The sequence below is a fragment of the Ochlerotatus camptorhynchus genome, unplaced genomic scaffold (assembly GCF_037179485.1).
Source record: "Ochlerotatus camptorhynchus isolate MF236.1 unplaced genomic scaffold, CSIRO-AGI_Acam_v1.1 ptg000328l, whole genome shotgun sequence".
Classification (NCBI taxonomy): Eukaryota; Metazoa; Arthropoda; class Insecta; order Diptera; family Culicidae; genus Ochlerotatus; species Ochlerotatus camptorhynchus.
In genome coordinates this window covers 6,027,062-6,046,652 of record NW_027040816.1, presented here as the reverse complement: position 1 = coordinate 6,046,652, position 19,591 = coordinate 6,027,062, and the positions used below count along the sequence as shown (strand labels likewise).

The 19,591-nt window shown below is 40.4% G+C and overlaps 2 protein-coding genes across 7 annotated transcripts in view; both read right to left on the bottom strand.

The window, feature by feature from the left end:
* LOC135708135 (calmodulin-binding transcription activator 1-like) overlaps positions 1-6,956 on the bottom strand; it is a 592,813-nt gene extending 585,857 nt beyond the window's left edge. Inside the window, exon 1 of one of the 6 annotated variants that reach the window (XM_065230097.1) lies at positions 6,411-6,956. The gene's annotated coding sequence lies outside the window, so the exon portion shown is untranslated. The other 5 variants (XM_065230091.1, XM_065230092.1, XM_065230094.1 and 2 more) reach the window with 5 other exon arrangements.
* A 708-nt stretch (positions 6,957-7,664) lies between these two features.
* LOC135708231 (uncharacterized) lies at positions 7,665-8,366 on the bottom strand. The gene has a single exon (XM_065230228.1). It carries the CDS (start codon positions 8,364-8,366, stop codon positions 7,665-7,667), a length of 702 nt encoding a protein of 233 aa, XP_065086300.1.
* Between the last annotated feature and the right edge of the window lie 11,225 nt (positions 8,367-19,591).

The window sequence follows — 19,591 nt, the reverse complement described above, 5'->3', positions numbered from 1 at the left end:
ACAACATATAAAAAAATCAGCGATGTGTTTTTTTTTTTCGTTTTTAAGTTATGTTTTTTGAAGGTATCAAGTTTTGGGTTTTCGCTCAATACTCCTATGAAAAAGCTATGAACTATTTTAAAAAAGTCACCTTTAAAAAAAACGATTTTTTGGACCACCCTAACATGGAAATAGTCACCTTAATGACAAAATAAAATAAAAACACGGGTCTAATATTTTTCGATAAGTAACAAAACCCCTCCCCTGCTGGGGAGAGAGGTAATCACGCTTACCACTACACCACCGGCGCAGCTAATATTGTGCAATAGATTCATATTCTCCTATCAGGCTATCAAAATATGTGTAGTGCATTGCAGATTTGTTGAGTAAAGTTAAGCTTAACTAAGTTTTGTTCAGTCTTTAGTTCAGCTAACATATTGAGGTTGAATTATGGGGATACAATTCGCTTTATGAACTACTAATCAACCATATATTCAGCTGTGTACACATTAAATCAACAAATAATCAGCTTCTGTTCTTACTGTTTAAATTGTTACTTGGGTAACTTCTTAAGAAGAACATGACCTTTCTTTATCTTAAAATATTTGCTATGGATTTGGAAAGAAAAATCTGCCTACAACATATTGCTGATACAGTTCTTACTACCAGCAATGGCAGAAACATTGAGTGGATCCGTTGGCATACGAAGGGATGCAGAATAAAAAGCAACTGGAGAAACAAAATCACGAACTCAATAAAAGCTAAAATAAAATTAAAAAATAATAGTCCCTCGGCTCCGTTAAGCTCTAAGAGACACTGAGCCTATCAAATAAAAACCATAGAAAAAAATCATGATTTATGGACATCAAAATGGTAAAATTCAAAATATCCAAAAATTCCGAATTCCGAAGTCTCTAATCTAATTTTCTAAAATCGAAGATCTATTAAAAGCATTCGTCAAATACTGCATTTTTCTCTATTTTCAAAAACAAGAAAGCTAGTTTTTTTTATATCAATTGATTTGGGGACCATTTTATTTTAAAAGTGGTCCAAAGAAGGAAATTTTTATGAAAAAAAAAACACTTCACCGGAGACATCAAACGTCCAAAATAAAAAATAAAATCAGTAGACGTTTGTCTTGCTAAATTCCCATCCTGGACCACAGTGCAATGGAGCTACGGATGTCACCTACAGGGAACTATGTCCAATATGTGCGAGTGCACGATTTGTCACCGGAATTTCCTGACTGAGATCCAGCGTTGGTGCTGGAGAAATACGGGAAAGTTTCCAAGTAACCAACAAGCTGAATAAGTGGCACTTTCTGCCTTGTACGCTGCTTGTAAGTTTGTCATCCGGGAGAAATTCCCTCTGAAGTTGCGCATAGACATATATACAGGTTCAAGCTGTATACATGGACATGAAAAAGGAGAAGATTAAGATTGTATCCACAACAATCCAGACCCATCAAAACTTAAGTAAAACACAAATTCCTATTTTACGAGCCACCGTTCGAACAGAGAGTTTCGGGTTTTCCTACAATATCCTCTTCACCTTTCGATCCATGACAGGATCACGTCCATTATTTTTATCACTTCTCGGTTTCCTCTCGACCATCAAACGTTCCGAAAATGATTTGAGCACACCTTGAATAGTGGAATTAGGTAAATTAATTTTTTGCAAGTTCCCGTATTGACAAGTCAGGATTTGCATTACGTCCATACAAAATCTGCTCGCGCACGTGTTTTTCATTCATCGCCATCTTGAACACTAAACATGGAATGTAATGCAATATTTCAAAAGTTACAGTGATTTTTAGGTGCCCGGATTTATGTGGATACATACCTTAATTTCCTAAATCGGAAAAGGAATGTCTATTTACGACGGGGATAAAAACAAATGCTTCTTGTGCATGTCGGAAAGGCACCAAATGAATTCCTGCCCCAAGTGTGATGGTAAAATAACAGTATGAGGAACAAAGAGCTAGAAGTTCATACGCGGTTTTGAGGTAATGAATATGGACGTGGCGATCACTGAGGCCTCAGGGGACAAAGAAGAAGAATAATCAAGGGAAACCGAAGCTAATGACAAGAAGTATTACCATAGAGGTAACTCTAAGACCAGAGGGTCAAGAAGAAACGTGCTCAACTGTTTGGCTCAGCTCTGGTGCTCTCTTCGGTCCCAAGCTAATCGATGCACCCCTCGAAATATAGGAAAATCAACGAACCCCACATTTTATCTGTCAAACTTTCATAGCGAATCAAAACAAACATAGTGTAGTGCTAGAATTTTGACTACAATGGGGTACGTTAATCGAATTGCTTGAGATCAATAGGATAGTCAAGTAGTGAGCCAATTTAAAATCGATAGTTGCCACCGGTTGGTATTACTACAAGTTCGGATTCGTGACCTACAGGAAGAAGCAACAGATAACAACATGATGAACAACAGACCAAGCGTGGGGTAAGAGACAGAAAGAGAGAAATTATTTACTTGTAAGGAAAACAAGCAGAAACATACAAAAAGTCACCTAGAAGAACTCCTCGCGAGCCCCTTAGGTACGAAAACAATCGACACTGCATAAGAAATTTATAATAGTTTAACAAATGGATGGATGGATGGATGGATGGAATTAATAAAAGTCTACTCAAGTGTCGAAAACTGCATCACTTCCTTCCTAACCCCTCAAATGTAATTTTATATCTAGTCCTTCGACTTTGTAGAGTTATCGAAGACAGTTGAACCAACAATCAATACGAAACTAACGATTTTAAATTGGCTCACTACTTGACTGGCCTATTGGTCCCAAGCAAATCGATTAACGTTACCCATTACAGTCAAAATTCTAGTACCACACTATGTTTGTTTTGATTCGCTATGAAAGTTTGACAGATAAAATGAGGGGTTATTGGATTTTCCTATGTTTCGAGGGGTGATTCGATTAGCTTGGGACCGAAGATAGTACCAGAGCTGAGCCAAAAAGTTGAGCACGTTTCTTAGGGACCTTCTAGTCTTAGAGTTATCTCTATGGTTGAACCATACTGATTTCTATGAAATTTTGCATAATTGTTCGCTATGGGCAGTCATTCAAATTTTGTTTCTCTTCCATATAAACCCATTCAAAATGTGCACGACATAGACTGGAACTAACAGGAATTGCGAAATAACCTCGTTTTACCGGAGTAGCTGCCTAGTCAAGTAGTGAGCCAATTTAAAATCGTTAGTTTCGTATTGATTGTTGGTAGCATTGCGCTCGAGCGAGGGTGAAAGCACTGCATAGAAAAATGAGCAAATACACAAACCTTTCTTCTAAGGTTGTAATCTTTGCTATCAAAATCGTTTGAAACATTTACCTTTGCGCGGCAGATGATGCGATTATGTCGGTCTCATAGCGGTCGTATGAGAAAATGGAAGAGTTGCCAGTTTTTCAGATATGTTGTCTTCGCTTTTATCCTACAAGTTTGTCTCAGCCGACAATTTTCTGGTGCTGTGATTAATTGAAAAAATATCGAATACGATTTCTAAGAAACTTTGCATAACTGTTCGCTGTGGGCAATCATATGAATTTGTGCTTGAATTTAGTCATTTGGACTTACGCCTCATATTTCAAAATGATATGAGGCGTAAGTCCAAATGACTAAATTCAAGCACAAATTCATATGATTGCCCACAGCGAACAGTTATGCAAAGTTTCATAGAAATCAGAGAGTCTAAAATCTGATCATTTTGTCAGTTTAAGAGCCTCATGTGTAGGCCTTGTAGGCCCTTTTATCGCCAACCGAGGCCCACGCAAAGCAACAACATCATCGGGAAAGGGAAAGTTTTCCATAAGAAGGGCATAAGAAGGTTTGTTTACAAAAAGCTTCTATGCCATTTTCACATGTTGTTCTTGAGTTGGCGTGGCGAATAATCATCGGATTTAGGGAAAAATCACACATTTAAGTGAACCTAGATGAAAACTGACTGGTGAAGCTTCAGTTCACTACCCAAGTCTGCCGTGCAATTCACCTAACTTCGCTCATTTTGCCAATGCAGCGATGTTCCGTTTTAGGCATCAAACGTTTCCATTTTTAGTAACCCAAAAAATAGATCTGAAACATTCGGATGAAAGTCAAGTAATATTCATTAAATACAGGAAGAAACCGAAGGACTCTATGGACAAATTTTGGGGACTTCAGCGAGGATCCAGAGTATATCCTTGAAGAATTTACACAATTCCGAAAATGGACCTAAATCATGTTGGGATCGAGTCTGAAGTACTGGTACTGGTAGTGGTACTTCGAGAACAAATTCGTCAAGGCTTCGGAAGATCAAGTTCAATGCATTTTGACAGCAAAATTCATTATTATATTCATCCATGACCATCAGATGACCATCACAATGAGTTTGATACAGTATTTCAATCAACAGATTGAGAATAGTTCGATAGCAATTTTAATTAATTTCCATAAAATATCTACGGCATAGATTGATATAAAATTTGTACAGGCTTTAAAGACAATCCCAGAAAACATGTCATGAATCATCCAAATTTGCTGATCTATGTAGTAATTATATTTATTTGAAAACCAGTAATGGATGCACGATAGCTCTCTAATGTCTCGCAAAATTTACTCAGCGAATTTTTTTTAATTTTGCAAAAAATGCAAAACTGGCTCAGAGCATTTTCTTTTGAAGTCCTTGATGTTGATTTTTAAGTGATTTGAACTTTTCTTTAAGCTTTCCGGGATTGATTACCGGGATTCTGTTTCAGAAAGGCGTAGTGTAGTAGTGTAAGTAATTGGTTAAGGACAGGCTTGTAGCCAAATTTACAAGATGAATCCCCTGTAGATGAATTTAGAATTGCCACTCATTCACAAAAAAAAACTAGCAATGGTTTTTTTTTTTTTTTTTAGTCACTTTAACACTCTTGGGTCATTCGTGACTTGTCCGGGGGTGAGATTTGAACTCGTGACTTTGGCGTGAGAGGTATGGATGCTAACCACTACGCCGGGGTCGCCCCCACTAGCAATTGTGTCTTTTTAAATAATGCATACAACGCTCATTGAAGACTAAAAACGAGAAACTTTAAGAACAAACGCTTGATATCTACTAAAACGTTACACAGTTATTATGATTTATATGCAGATTGGGGTCATACTGAATAAAATTAAGCTAAAACAAGGGTGCATATCGAGCTACGAAGGTAATTTTAAGAAATTTGCAAGGGATTGTGAGGTCTGCTTTGTCGAGCTAAGTAGAATATCGTGTAAGAAAGAATTAACTGTATTTTTAGTAAATAATCGCAGCTTCATGCAGTTCATGAATTACTTCCAGTCAAAGATTTTAAGAAAATAAGGTAATCTTTTGAAGATTTTCCAAGCAAGTGTAAATAAAACCCAGGGGTATTCAACAGCTGTCAAACCCACTACATTCAGCATACGAAAAAACTACTGTTCAGTTTTTGAAAATTGAAGCCCTTCACCTTAAACCTGCATGTCTTAAATTAGAACGTTCCTATGGGTACCTATGGGATCTGTTGTTTTGGTACAAAACCATAATATCAGAATATTATTCTGATTCAATGGAAAAAATAACAGGTAGCATCGATATTCCATTAACATGAAGGTTTAAAAATGTGCCTCAGTAATAGCCCCTGGATCAAACCCTGGCGAACTCATCAAAGAAAAAATCTTAAAATATTGCTCCATGGTAATGCTTGAGTTCAAGGAAACGCTTTTTCAAACCATTTTAATAGTGTGATTAATTGAGCATATTGTTCCAAAAATGCCTACACCATTTATGTTCCATCATCCATCCGTATAATGATTAATGAAACATGATTTAAGGATCAACGTATATTTGTTGAAATACCTTGACAAAGTGTAAATAATTACAAATAACCAAACAACAGTATGTAGTTCACATTGACACATAAATCAACTCGTAAACAAGAATGTTCAACCTATAGTTGACATCTCTCACGAATATGTCCTATCTCACCACAACAGAAAAAAAAAAGAAAAAACTCAAAGCAATATGATCAACATCAATAACAAAATAACAACTCGTCTATCGCTACCAACCGCCCACCACCCACCCAACACCCGCTGTGCTCCCGTCGCTGCACACATCCACATGTGAAACGCCACTTTCCTTCAATCAGGCAGCAAAAGTAGCAACAACAACGACAACGACAACATCAGTACCTAGCAGCCGCACGTTGATCCGTCGTCTCCTGTGTGTATTTGAAAAGGGCACCGAAAGAATCACGTTCCAACCGAAAAGCAGCAGCTAGCTTAGAATTTCCACTAACCGAGTTTTTCACGTTCTTCATTTTCTCGCCATCGCACTCTCTCCCATCGGTTCACCAGTATCTTCCCTCTCGGAACCACTTGCCCATCTCAGTTGCTCTCTCGCTGTTCAACAACAGCACCCGTAGAATTTTCAATCACCCTTCTCACTCGCACACATGAACACTCACCAACTCACCAAGGAGAGGAAAAACTTGCTACCACTGTCAAAAGCAGAAGAAAATGACTACCTACTATATGTTTTATTTTTTCTTCCCTTCACAAACTTGGCCAAAAACTTCCACGCCCGAATTCACACTCGGTCCTCGCAACACGGTCCAACGCCCGGGAAATGCACCGTCCTCGATGATCACCGATGGTTAGGTGGAGAACACTCCTGCCTTCAAAGGTGCACTTTTTTCCCCGAGAACACACGCACACGCGAGATAAACACACCGAGCGCGGCCTGCTGCTTCTGGCCTCCTCCAGTTCGAGTGTGGTGGGTAGGAAAATTCGCGGCGTTCGACGACCGACCGACCAACTAGGACGATTCGAAAGAGGCAGAATGATGAAAATTCACTCGTCGTCGTCTTTGGTCGTGGTTCACCGGGTTCACCCAGCACGGCTGTCAAAATTGCTTTCCCATGCACACTCACTGCGTTGTGTTTATCGTCGTTCGTTTGTTTGCCTATCAAAGAATCATCCAATTCAAGCAATTCCAAACTCTTCACTGTGTGAGGCGTGCAACGTTCCGCGTGTTGGGAGTGAGTAAAAGAAGCATGTCTTATTATTATCGCCTGAGCATGTATTGTGTGCTGCAAATGAACGCGCTGATGAGCAGTGAATGCTTGGGGCTTTGACAAGTGCAAGTGAGCTGCTTGTTGAAGGTTGATAACAAGAGAAAGGGCAGTTTGTACATCGCTCACTGTGGGGAGCATTCGGAATTTCAGTTTAATTAATCGGTGAGAAAATGTCGTTAACTAGAAGCATCCTCCAAAATTTGAAAATCTCCATTGATTTAAAAATTCCGGAGAATGGAGACGCATGGTATTTAATGAGACTTTTAAAGGAAATATTATTCAATTATAGAGTTAAATTTATCTTTCTCGAAAAAGAGTAATTTTAGCACCATTGCACAATGAAATGAAACTACACGGTTAGCCGACACAATTATCAGATCTAAATTAATTTGATAAATTTGTTAACCAAAACGGTTTGCAAACGCCAAGTTTCCAACAAAAATAAACTCTTTAAAGTCCTTGAAAAAAGAATTTTCAACTTTTTTGAGCACTTTTTATACGATAGTAAAAAATATATAAACAATATATATTTTTTATTTTGCAGATCAAAAGTATATTAAAAACTAATGGCAAAACTAAATTTTTATACCATTCTAATAAATCAAACCTCCCCCGCTCATTCCGCCACGAAAACCTCCATCTCCAACGCCTGTTTACCATTCCGGGTCAGCAGATTCATTCCACCACGGTTCACCATCAAATAGTCCAACCCCTTGCTCAGAAATGTCTTCGGTAGCAAAAAATCCTTAAAGTCCCGAACCTGCATCCGACAACCTCTCACGTTGATCCGCTCCGAATCGCTGATGGTCAAGTCCCCGTACACCGGTCGGGTCACGCTCGGACCAATCAGCCACAGTACAAAGATATCCTTCTCCGGGTCGGATCCATCCTGTGCAGCTTCCCGTCTCTGGCAGATGTCGTTGTAGATCTCCGCCGGTATCTCATCGTCTGCCAACATATCCGTCAGGTGAGTCTTGCAACCCATGACCAGTACCGGAAAATGATTCTCGTAGACAAGGTTGTTTGACGAAAGGATGGAGTTCCTTTGGGAAAATCCCATTTGAGTTGGTCTGGACCGTTCATCTTTTCCGCCGTACAGCACAAGACCCATACAAATTGGTTGACCATGTGGAAAGATGGACTCCTGGAAGGAAAGGACGGCTTTCTCACCGGCTTCCACTGGCTTCAGGTCAATGTTCTTATGTTCGGTCAGCAGGTGATCCAGGAGAGCCGTTTCCGAAAGCACCGTGGGACAACGGATGATGGGACACTTCGAGGGGTTACGTGTTGACGGTTTGGGTTCGGATTGGTTTTGCATCGTGCTGGGGATGTTGTTACTGCATGGAATGATGGTTTGCGGAGTCAATGTTTGCTTGGATTAATTTGGAAGGCAGCTTTAGCTTTATGAGCTTTCGTGAACCTGAAGCAATTTGTTCAATTTGCTTTTAACGTAGGAGTACGTCTTTCGGCAACATATTGGGGGTGCAATTCCAACAAAAAAAAACAAAATCGACCGCCTTACGAATCAGCTAAAATGAACACCTAATCAATTTTCAATAGGTGACTATTGAAAATTACACAAATATCCAACAATGGTGATAAAAATGATCACAGATTGCCTGATAAAAAGTGGTTTCCCTAACACAGTGGTCAAATATTGATACCGAGTACATAAATGTACGGTCGTGTCTTGGATACAACCTCTTACTTTTTTGCAACAGGAAAGCTGCTCCTATAGGAAAGATTGAAAGACTTCGTGGGATGTTTAAAGCTTTCCTCGATTTTCCTCAAATTTCTGCTTGATTATTCATTAGGAAAATTTAGGAAATTTCAAGCAGTCTACACTCAAAAAATGGATCACATATCTAATGAATGAAATCCATGTGGATTTCACATAGCTTTCCTGTGATCATATAGCTGCAAATCCCACCACAAAATAACATGAATGTTAGGAGGCCGATGAAATTAATACGAAAAATCATATAAAATTCACTTTGTGACTTTCTCATTATTTTATATTTTTTTATTTTTTATTTGCTAACAATTACTTGATTGAGCCAATATTTTGTAAAGTTCGGTATAAGCTTTAAAATGGTTATCAAGTAAGAAACTGATCAACATCAAGTCAAACGGTCGAATTCCCTCAGACACGTTTGTAGTAGATAGAGTTAGTCCCAACAAACAATCGTCTATTGAAGAAACGACTTCTTGGCCATTTTATTCAACTGCATGCTTAATAGTACTTGTACTATTTTTAATAATAACTTCTGTTCAGGCTTTGTTCACACAAATCTGGAGAATTTATTCAACCACAACATTGAACTACTGGTGTTGTATAAGGTATGTCGAGAAGCTTTTATTCGACTTATATGAGTTGTAACAGAGTTTATACGATAAAATTTTTGATTATTCAGCGTTTATTAGACATCACTGCTTCTCCTTAAAACAGTAATGCTCTGTATACGCTTGATTCTCATGTGAAGTAACGTTTAATTAGACATTATTATACATTTATTAAACGATTATTCAACTGTGGGAAAATTAACCCGAAAATAAGAGGACAGGGTGAACAGGGACAAGGGAAGGGTGTGTGTGTTTCTTAAGTGTATTGTATTTCAATATTTCTGACGTGGCTCGCACCACACAGATATTAGAAACTTTATTAAATACTTATACATGCCGTTGTATGGGAATCTAACCATGTACCTTCCGATCACCAGCCGCTTGCCTTGTCATCTGAGTTATCCTAGAATTCATCATATGGGCAACTCAATAATCTATAAAAGCTTGCATGAAAGTAAATACCTATCAGCACTCCCGATCGCAACTCTAGCTCCTTCAAGGCCCTGTGGGAATGATTAATTCATTCATCATTGTTTTAAATGAGACCGATGTTGCCTCTTCACATCTCCAAGTCGAAAGAAAGGATGCTCGGTTATATTTTAAACTAGATCAATGCATTCATTATCGTGAGTCATGTGATCGATGATTACTATTTAAATTAATTATGTTCTACACAAATAAAAAAAAAGGGTTGAGCTTGGGATTGAACTCACGACCTTCTAATTGGAAAGCAAAAACGGTAACCACTACTCTACTGATTTCGCCTTGTTGTAAGACTGAATCAGTGTTATCGAATAATGAATCTAATACGTCGTTTATAAAGCATTTACAAATCATGTGATTACAACATGGAATCATAGTGGTAAAAGAGCTATTATGCTGACTGTATTCACCTTTATTCAGCAATATTGTAAAGTAATGCAATGAAATCTAATAAAGGAGCTGGAGAACATTTATTAAACGTCTAATAAAGCATGTTATTAAATCAATTGAAAACAGTCGAATTAAAGTGTCAATGTATGTACAAATTACACTTATTCAGTTTTTTATTAGATCGAACTTTTGGCGTTGAATTGGGAAGACATTTAACACTTTTACAGCTTTTAATAAGTAAATTAATCAGATCAGAGCATTGGAACAATGAGCTTTTTCAGCACATAATTCGACAACTCTTTTTATTCAGCATTGTACACTGTTATACAGCATTTATTCAATATATATATATCCTTATTTGTGACTTTGAATTGTTTGTTGGGTGGTATAAGAGCTATTTTGCTGAGTGTATTCACCTTTATACAGTAATATTGTAAAGCAATGCAATGAAATCTAATAATGAAGCTAGAAAACATTTATAAGACGTTTAATAAAGCATTTTATTCAATCATTTGAAAACAGTCGAATAAAAGCGACAATGTATGTGCAAATTACACTTATTCAGTTTGTTATTAGATCAAACTTCTGGTTCTGAATAAGGAAGACAGTCAACGTTTATAAAGCTTTTAATAAGAAAATTAATCATATCAGAGCAAACGGCGCATCTATCGATCTCAATGAGCTTTTTTCAGCACATAATTCGACATCCTGTTTTATTCAGCATTGTACACTGTTATACAGCATTTATTCAATGTGTATGCTTATTTGTGACTTTGAATTGTTTGTTGGGGTGTTGAATAAATAATGAGTAGAATCGAGTGAGCGTGAAGCGTGATAGTCCGTATGTAAACGGAATCTCATTGGTTAGAGAATTTTGATAGGTTAGCAGGTATAAATATGAAGAACCTAAGCTCGTTGAAGTCATGGGCATTCTCTGCTTGATCGTCAAGCAGTTTAGTTCGGTGTTAGCTCGCTCTCTCGAGTTGTTTGAAAAGTTCATTGCGATAGTGTTCGTGTTCTCTCTTTCGCGGTTTGTCGTGCGTGTGTGTGTGCCCCGTAATGGGGAAGCATCGGTCGCGAAGCCCGGCGAAGGTCCAGAACCCCGGAGAAGGAAGCTCCGGTGTGCCTACCTCGAACAGGTTTGCTGTTCTCCCCATGGATGGGAATATCCAGCCAGCTGTGTTGGAAAAACGCAGTAAGAAGAGGAAGAAGAATCGAGGCCAGTCCGATGTCACTGCGACGAACAACAGCGATGTTGGAGATTCGCGATGTGACTCAGTGCCAGCGGTGTCTGAACTTCGGACACGGTACCCGCAACTGCAACATTAAGCCACGCTGCGGAAATTGCGCTCAAGACCATGCCACCTCTGAATGTGCTGCGGATGAAGCTGTGGCGTCCAAATGCGCCAACTGTGGTGGTGCTCACCAAGGATCCAACAAGCAGTGCCCTAAACGCGAGGATTTCAAGCGCATCCGAAATCAAGCGTCCACCAACAATCAACCAGCACGAAGGAAGGATAAGGCCCCGGCTTTCAGGACAGAGGACTTTCCACCTCTTCGTGGACAAGCGAATGCCAGGGTGCGATCCGCGCCCCCTCAAGAAACGTCTGGATCTTCTGCTGGACAAAGCTCTCCATCCCCCCCTGGATTCTGGAGGCAACCAACAGCTCAAACAAACAATCCCGATCTGTTCTCAGCAGACGAACTGATGGAGATTTTTATCAACATGACCGGTGCTCTACGTAAGTGCCGCAATAAGCCCGAACAGATCCAAATGCTCGGTAAGTTCATCATCCAATATGGTGTCTAAACCGCTAACCATCGCTACCTGGAACGCTTGCTCTGTAAGAGCTAAACAGATTGAGCTTGCCGACTTCCTCCGCAAGCATAGCATCGACGTGGGTCTTCTAACCGAAACCCACCTAAAGTTCGGTGACAGCTTCTGGTTGCCTGACCACAACATTATCCGGCTTGATCGCACCAGCTCCAGGGGGGGTGGTGTAGCGGTCATCGTCAGAAAGGGAATCAAGTTTTGCACTCTGCCCCACATCCGCACTTCTATCATCGAGGCCATTAGTGTGGAGGTGGAATCACCAACTGGAAACGTCCGGTTCATCGCTGTTTACTGCCCACGCCAGTGTACCGCAAGCAACGGATTAGGAATCCAATTCAAGAAGGACCTGACCGCCATCACCCGTACTAGCTCCCGATTCATCGTTGGGGGCGACCTGAACGCCCGCCATGAAGCTTGGCGGAACTACCAGAGGAATCGAAACGGATGTCTATTGTTCGACCACGCACAACATGGACTGTACACAGTGCAATTTCCGGACGAGCCAACTTTCATCTCTCCAGCGGGAAATCCCTCCACGCTAGACTTTTTCCTGTCAAACATCGGACTATCCAAGCCGGAGGCGCACAACGATCTCAGCTCCGACCACCAACCGGTGGTGACTGAAGTCGGTGTCAACGTGGTTCCTGCTAGAGGCTGCCTGCGTAAAGACTACCACCATGTCAACTGGGTGCAGTACGGTCGAATGGTGGACAGCAACATCGATGAAAATCCACTGCTCGACACCGTAGATGACATCGACCGGGCGTTGGAAGGACTCCAACAGGCCATATCCGAGGCTGACGAGACATGCGTTCGACAAGTTCCTGTGAGGGGTAAGTTTGTTGCTATTGATTCCCACACCCAATTATTGATTCGATTGAGAAATGTGCGTAGACGCCAGTTTCAGAGGACTGGAGACCTGGGCAAAAAACGTGAAATGGCCGATCTGAACAGGCAGATTGCTTCCAGAATGGACTCACTCCGAAATGAAAGTTTCGGGCGTGTTGTCCAGAATCTGGACGACCGCTCCAGACCATTCTGGAAGGTAGCCAAGGTCCTGAAAAATCATCCCAAACCCGTTCCACCTCTCAAAGTCGAAAATGATGACGATCGGCTTTTAATCACCCCACAGGAGAAAGCAAATGCGATCGGCGAGCATGTCGCTTCATCGCATTTGCTTGGCTCGACTATCCAAAGTCCGCTCGATGATCAGGTTGCGCAATGCGTTCAAAACCTAGATGCCTCCCCTTGTGTCGTGCCTCCGGCGGATATGATTACAGTACAACAAATTTGCTCAGCGCTGAAATGCACCAAGAACATGAAGGCTCCCGGGTTTGACGGTATATTCAACTTGATCTTGAAGAAACTCAGCATGAAAGTGCAGTCTCTTCTAACCGCTATCTTCAACAGATGTTTGGAACTGCACTACTTTCCAAGCATCTGGAAAGTAGCAAAAATCATACCAATCCGCAAGCCCGGTAAGGATCCAACATTGCCTTCAAGCTACAGACCAATCAGCCTCCTTTCAGCGCTGAGCAAATTGTTCGAGAGACTCATTCTCAATCGTTGGCTCAAGTTTGTCGAGGAAAATAACATTCTCCTTCCGGAACAGTTTGGGTTCAGAAAGGGGCACTCCACCAATCACCAGCTAGTGCGGGTGATGAATAACATCCGAAGTAACAAAGCTGTATCCAAGTCCACAGCCATGGCATTGTTAGACGTTGAGAAAGCGTTTGATAATGTCTGGCACAATGGGCTTGTATACAAGCTTTGTAACTTCAACTTTCCATTACATCTGGTTAAAATCACCCGTAGCTACCTCCAGCAAAGGTCGTTCAAGGTATCGTTGAATGGTTGTCTTTCAGACACGTTTTCCATCCCTGCAGGAGTCCCGCAAGGCAGTCTGCTGGGCCCCTTGCTTTACAGCATTTACACTTCCGACATTCCTCCCCTCGGAGACGGTTGCGTGTTTTTCCTGTTCGCAGATGATACCGCAATAGCCGTCAAAGGAAGGATGCCTCGCGAAATAACAAACAAACTTCAACGATGCCTTAACGCCTTTGCTGATTATGCCACCACGTGGAAAATCAAAATCAATGCTTCCAAAACACAAACAATCATGTTCCTCCATCGGCAATCACCCAAACTAAAACCGGCTCCCTCTTGTACTGTAATCATGGATGGCACAAGGGTTGAGTGGTCCGCCGAAGTAACCTATCTCGGGATGTTGTTCGATGAAAAGCTCCTCTTCCGTTCGCATGTAGAGAAAACAGTAGTCAAGTGTTCTGTCTTGGTTAGGTGTCTGTATCCGCTGATTTGCCGCAGATCCCGCCTCTCAAGGGTGAACAAACTGTCCGTCTACAAACAAATAATAGCACCTGCGATCCTCTACGCAGCTCCGGTGTGGGAATCATGTGCACAGACTCACAGGAACAAAATCCAGGTCGCTCAGAATAGAGTGCTGAGGATGGTACTTGATCGTCCTTTTGACACTAGAATAACAAATTTACACGAAGAGGCAGGCATTGCCAAAATAGATTCCAGAATTAACGAAATTAAGACTAAATTTGCACAAAAATGTAATTTATCAGAACATGCTTTGATAAGCAATTTGTATATAGTAGATTAGGTGTACATAGTAGTTGTAGGTTAGTTGTAGTTGTAAATAGTAGTTATAAGTAGTCTTCTTTTTCAAATTTTCAAGCAAACCAATCCCACCAAGGTGGTCATACTTTAAAATAGACCTGATAGGACTAGGAACTGTAAATAATAATTAAAATCTCAAATGTACTAAAGTTGAAAAGACGCATCTGTGTCACTTAAAAAAATCATACATGTAAACCACACAATCACAAGAAATAAAGATCATTTAAAGCCAAAGCTCGTTGAAGTCATTCTTGTAACGAATTTTGGAGGTGACGGACCACCACCAGCAACAGAAACAGCAGCAGCAGCAGTAAATTCAGCAGCAGCAGATGCAGCCGCACCCGTGGCAGCTGCATCGCTAATTCGTGTAGCCGTGGCCGAGGCTGGAAACCTCGGTCCGGTCACGACAACGTTTAGGGTAATCAACTCTGCCCACTGTTACAAAACACAGCATGGCACACTGTTCGGCACGGTAGGACAAACGCTGACATGTAGAACACAAGAAACATATTAAAAAAGGCATCATTGTCGAGCGTTGACGTTTTGCCAATCGTTGCTTACTTTGTTTACTCCATTGTAAAGCCAAATAATGTCGAGAATCGTGACATGACACACAGTGCTTTTAAACTGTAAGGATTTTCTGCATCATGAATTCATTCAACCTAACAAAACTCAATCCATGTAAAGCGAAACTCCGCTGCGGCTTGTGGTTTTGTCCAGAACAGCTTATAAAGGGTGATACGGTCAAAATTTGGTCAATATCAACTTGACGTATTTCTTTCAATTTTGCATTTAAAAAACCTGAACACCCCTCATTTTGAAGGTGTGTGTGTGTGTAGAATGTTGCTCCTATTTTGATTTTGGAATTCACTCTTCAGTTGTCAAAATGCCGTCCAAGCAAGAAGAGCAGCGTATCAAAATTTTGCTCGCGCATCGCGAAAATCCGAGCTACTCGCACGCAAAGTTGGCAAAATCGCTAAAAGTTGCCAAATCAACCGTTACAAATGTAATTAAAGTGTTTGTGGAACGTTTGTCGACAGCCAGGAAGTCTGGATCGGGGGGAAATCGAAAACCGGAAGCCGCTGAGACAACAAAGAGAGTTGCCGGTAGTTTCAAGCGAGATGCCGCAAATAAGCTGGGTGTATCGTCTACAACCGTGCATCGAGCCAAAAAACGAGCCGGACTATCGACTTACAAGAAGGTAGTGACTCCAAATCGCGATGATAAACAAAATACGACGGCCAAAGCGCGATCCCGGAGGCTGTACACGACGATGCTGACGAAGTTTGACTGCGTGGTAATGGACGACGAAACCTACGTCAAAGCCGACTACAAGCAGCTTCCGGGACAGGAGTTTTATACGGCAAAAGGAAGGGGAAAGGTAGCAGATGTTTTCAAGCACATGAAACTGTCAAAGTTCGCAAAGAAATATCTGGTTTGGCAAGCCATCTGTACCTGTGGCTTGAAAAGCAGCATTTTCATAGCTTCCGGGACTGTCAACCAAGAAATTTACGTGAAAGAGTGTTTGAATAAACGTCTGCTGCCTTTCCTGAAGAAACACGGTTGTTCCGTACTGTTTTGGCCGGATTTGGCATCTTGCCATTACGGTAAAAAGGCCATGGAGTGGTACGCCGCCAACAACGTGCAGGTGGTTCCCAAGGACAAGAACCCTCCCAACACGCCAGTGCTCCGCCCAATTGAGAAATACTGGGCTATTGTCAAGCGGAACCTAAAGAAGACCAAAAAAACTGCTAAGGGCGAGCAGCAGTTCAAGGCAAACTGGCTTTCTGCGGCGAAGAAGGTGGACAAGGTGGCTGTACAAAATCTGATGGCAGGGGTCAAGCGTAAGGCCCGGCAATTCGGATTTGGAAAAGCGGAAGCCTAACTGAATATTTTTCCTGAATTTTATACTAATTGAACTTGAAAAAGAAATTTAATTTGATTTTTTAAATAAACGATTTCACCGATTTACACGCGTTTTCCCTTGACCAAATTTTGACCGTATCACCCTTTATTCCAAGTTCTTCTCAACCATCTGTAGGGATAAAACTCCTCTGAATGGTTGCTAAATTGTGCCAACTGCAGAAGAAATTTTGAAGGAGTCGGTTTTCAACGGTTGTTGCGCAGACTTTCAAACACCCCTTGAAAATAAGGCTTTGGATTTGTGCAAACTTTTGTTCGAATTTCGTAAGAAATTTACTGTAATTAAAGTGAATTTCTTACGAAATTCGAACAAAAGTTGGCACAAATCCAAAATTGATACAGCCATTACTCTAAGTCTAACCAACCACCAATGACAGGTAGAGATGTTCCTGACAAACCTGCGCAACACGTACAACAAAGCAATAACCGATCCGAGAACGGCTGGAAGAATATCCTGCATCCTGCGAAGGTCAAATTTACATTTGGAAGTGAACCTTACAAATAATGGGTTGTTAAGAACCATTACCATTCCAAATTCTTTTTTCTCCATACATTTTTGGGAAAGGAATTATATTGGAACCATTTTATTTATGAAGTAATGAAATTGGGTTGTTAGCGGAATGCTTAAATAAAACAGCAAAAAAAGGTTATCTTCCATTTAATTCCACTTAATTAATTTTGGTATCCATGACAGCTACGTATTTCGACTACAATGTGCAGTCTTCATCAGTGTCATTCCCACTTAAGAACTTTTCAAAATCTAACCCCCTGAAAAACTCATCCCCTAGGTATAAAAGTCAAGATCACAGGTATAAAAATACCCTTTTTTGCTGTTTTATTTAAGCATTCCGCTAACAACCCAATTTCATTACCTCATAATGATGGCTACCAAGCCTTTGGGATTTTCCTTATTAGAGAGTTGAATAGATTTTTCTCCTTTAGTTTACTTAAATCTTTGGTTTTAATTAGTTAGGTAGGTTCCGATTCGACACATTGTACATAGTTTGATTTTTATACCTGTGATCTTGACTTTTATACCTAGGGGATGAGTACTTTAGGGGGTTTAGATTTTGAAAAGTTCTTTAGTGCGAATGACACTGATGAAGACTGCACATTGTAGTCGAAATACGTAGCTGTCATGGATACCAAAATTAATTGAGTGTTGATTATGTCTTATCTTAAATGTGATGTTGTACAAATATATGCCATGTTTAAAGAAGATTTATTTAAGCCTGCAGCGATGTTTTTGTTACGATTTTGGTTAAGTATTGAATTTATTTGCGGTGAAAATTTTTGCATCATTTTTATTATTCAGACTGCAACTATAAATAAATAGCATTTGTTTTGTTGAAGCGTTGGCTTGGAACTTGACCAGTAAAAATACGCATGATGTGTCTTGTCAAGTTGATCCGATTTCAGGAACTGTAGACGACTAGGTGCTGGACCGTATGATCAACGAAATGCTTCTCAACAGAACCGCTCTACTTGGATCGTCGACATCAGAGGAAGTGCACATAGGTGCTGCACCTTCCTTCACTGGATCATTCGGTAGTGCAATTTTGTCCCATCGTCGGGCGTACTTCCCAGAGCGCTGGAAAGTTGGTCAATTCGATAGGGGAAATGTTGGCTTCGGCAATACCTTAACCTATTATCGTCAGGGGGTAAACAAAGTCCTAGAGCACTCAAATTTGGCCAATAGTTGCTCTGAAACACAATGTATCCACATGCCAAAATTGAGCTCTCAAGGACGTTATTTACCCCCCTGACGATAATAGGTTAAGGTATTGCCGAAACCAACTTTTCCCCTATATTTTATTTTAGGAAACTATTTATTTAGTGAATAAGGATGATTACATAATTTAGTTACAATGCATTTTTTTTCCTTTGGTTTGTTTTTTCCGTCGATCTTGTTTTCCGTGCTGAGCACCAATGCTACCGACGTGCCAGGAAGGCAGCTCCCACACCTGGACCCTACCTACCCATCAACTCATGAACCGGGGAACATCCCGGCGGCGCCGACTGGGATTGAACCCAGGCCTGCTGGGGTGAGAGGTAATCACGCTTACCACTACACCACCGGCGCCGTTTAGTTACAATGCATTTAAACCTGAACTAAAATACAAACAGATACAAATACCTTTTCTATTCTGGTGGTAATTCTACTAAGTCCAATGTGGATAGCAAGACCTTATCGCCAAGTTAGAAATAAAAATTCTAAAATCAATGCTCTATTTTTTTAAAACAATGTATAATATACTTACTGCAAGTTTTATTTTCGCAAATTAAATGCAGATAAATAAGCGAAACTTTTTTGAATCATGGCGAAAAGTAAACAGTGTGGCATGTTGCTGACTTGATAAGCACAAATATGAATTTTGACACGTTATTCGTTGTCATGTATAAATAAAAACGTTTTTTTTTTTAATCGCTAAATCAGATATAGCTTAAATTTTGTACTATTTTCGATTAGTAATATATTTGAGGTTTCAAGAAAAACTTATTCAAAGATTTACGTCTGTTTGTCTGTGGTACTGCTTTCGACACAGCTTAAACTCTCGGCACACGGCGAATGAGAACAACCCAAATTTGAGTTTAGATCACTCATAATCGCCAAAAGTGCAGGAACTCAGCGATGAGTAAAATTTGTCTCATGGTTTCCTGTGGAAAACCTACAAAATCTGCCGGAAAATGAGGAAATTGACGAAAATTTTATTCAGTCTCGGAGTAGTACCAATAGACTGAGTGAATCCAATCTTTACTTTTCTCAAATTCGGGAATTTTTCCTTGGAAAATCCTGGAAAAACCTGGGAAAACATGAGGCAAATTTACTCATCGCTGAGTTCCTGCACTTTTGGCGATTATGAGTGAACTAAACTCAAATTTGGGTTGTTCTCATTCGCCGTACACAGATTAAGGTTTGCAGA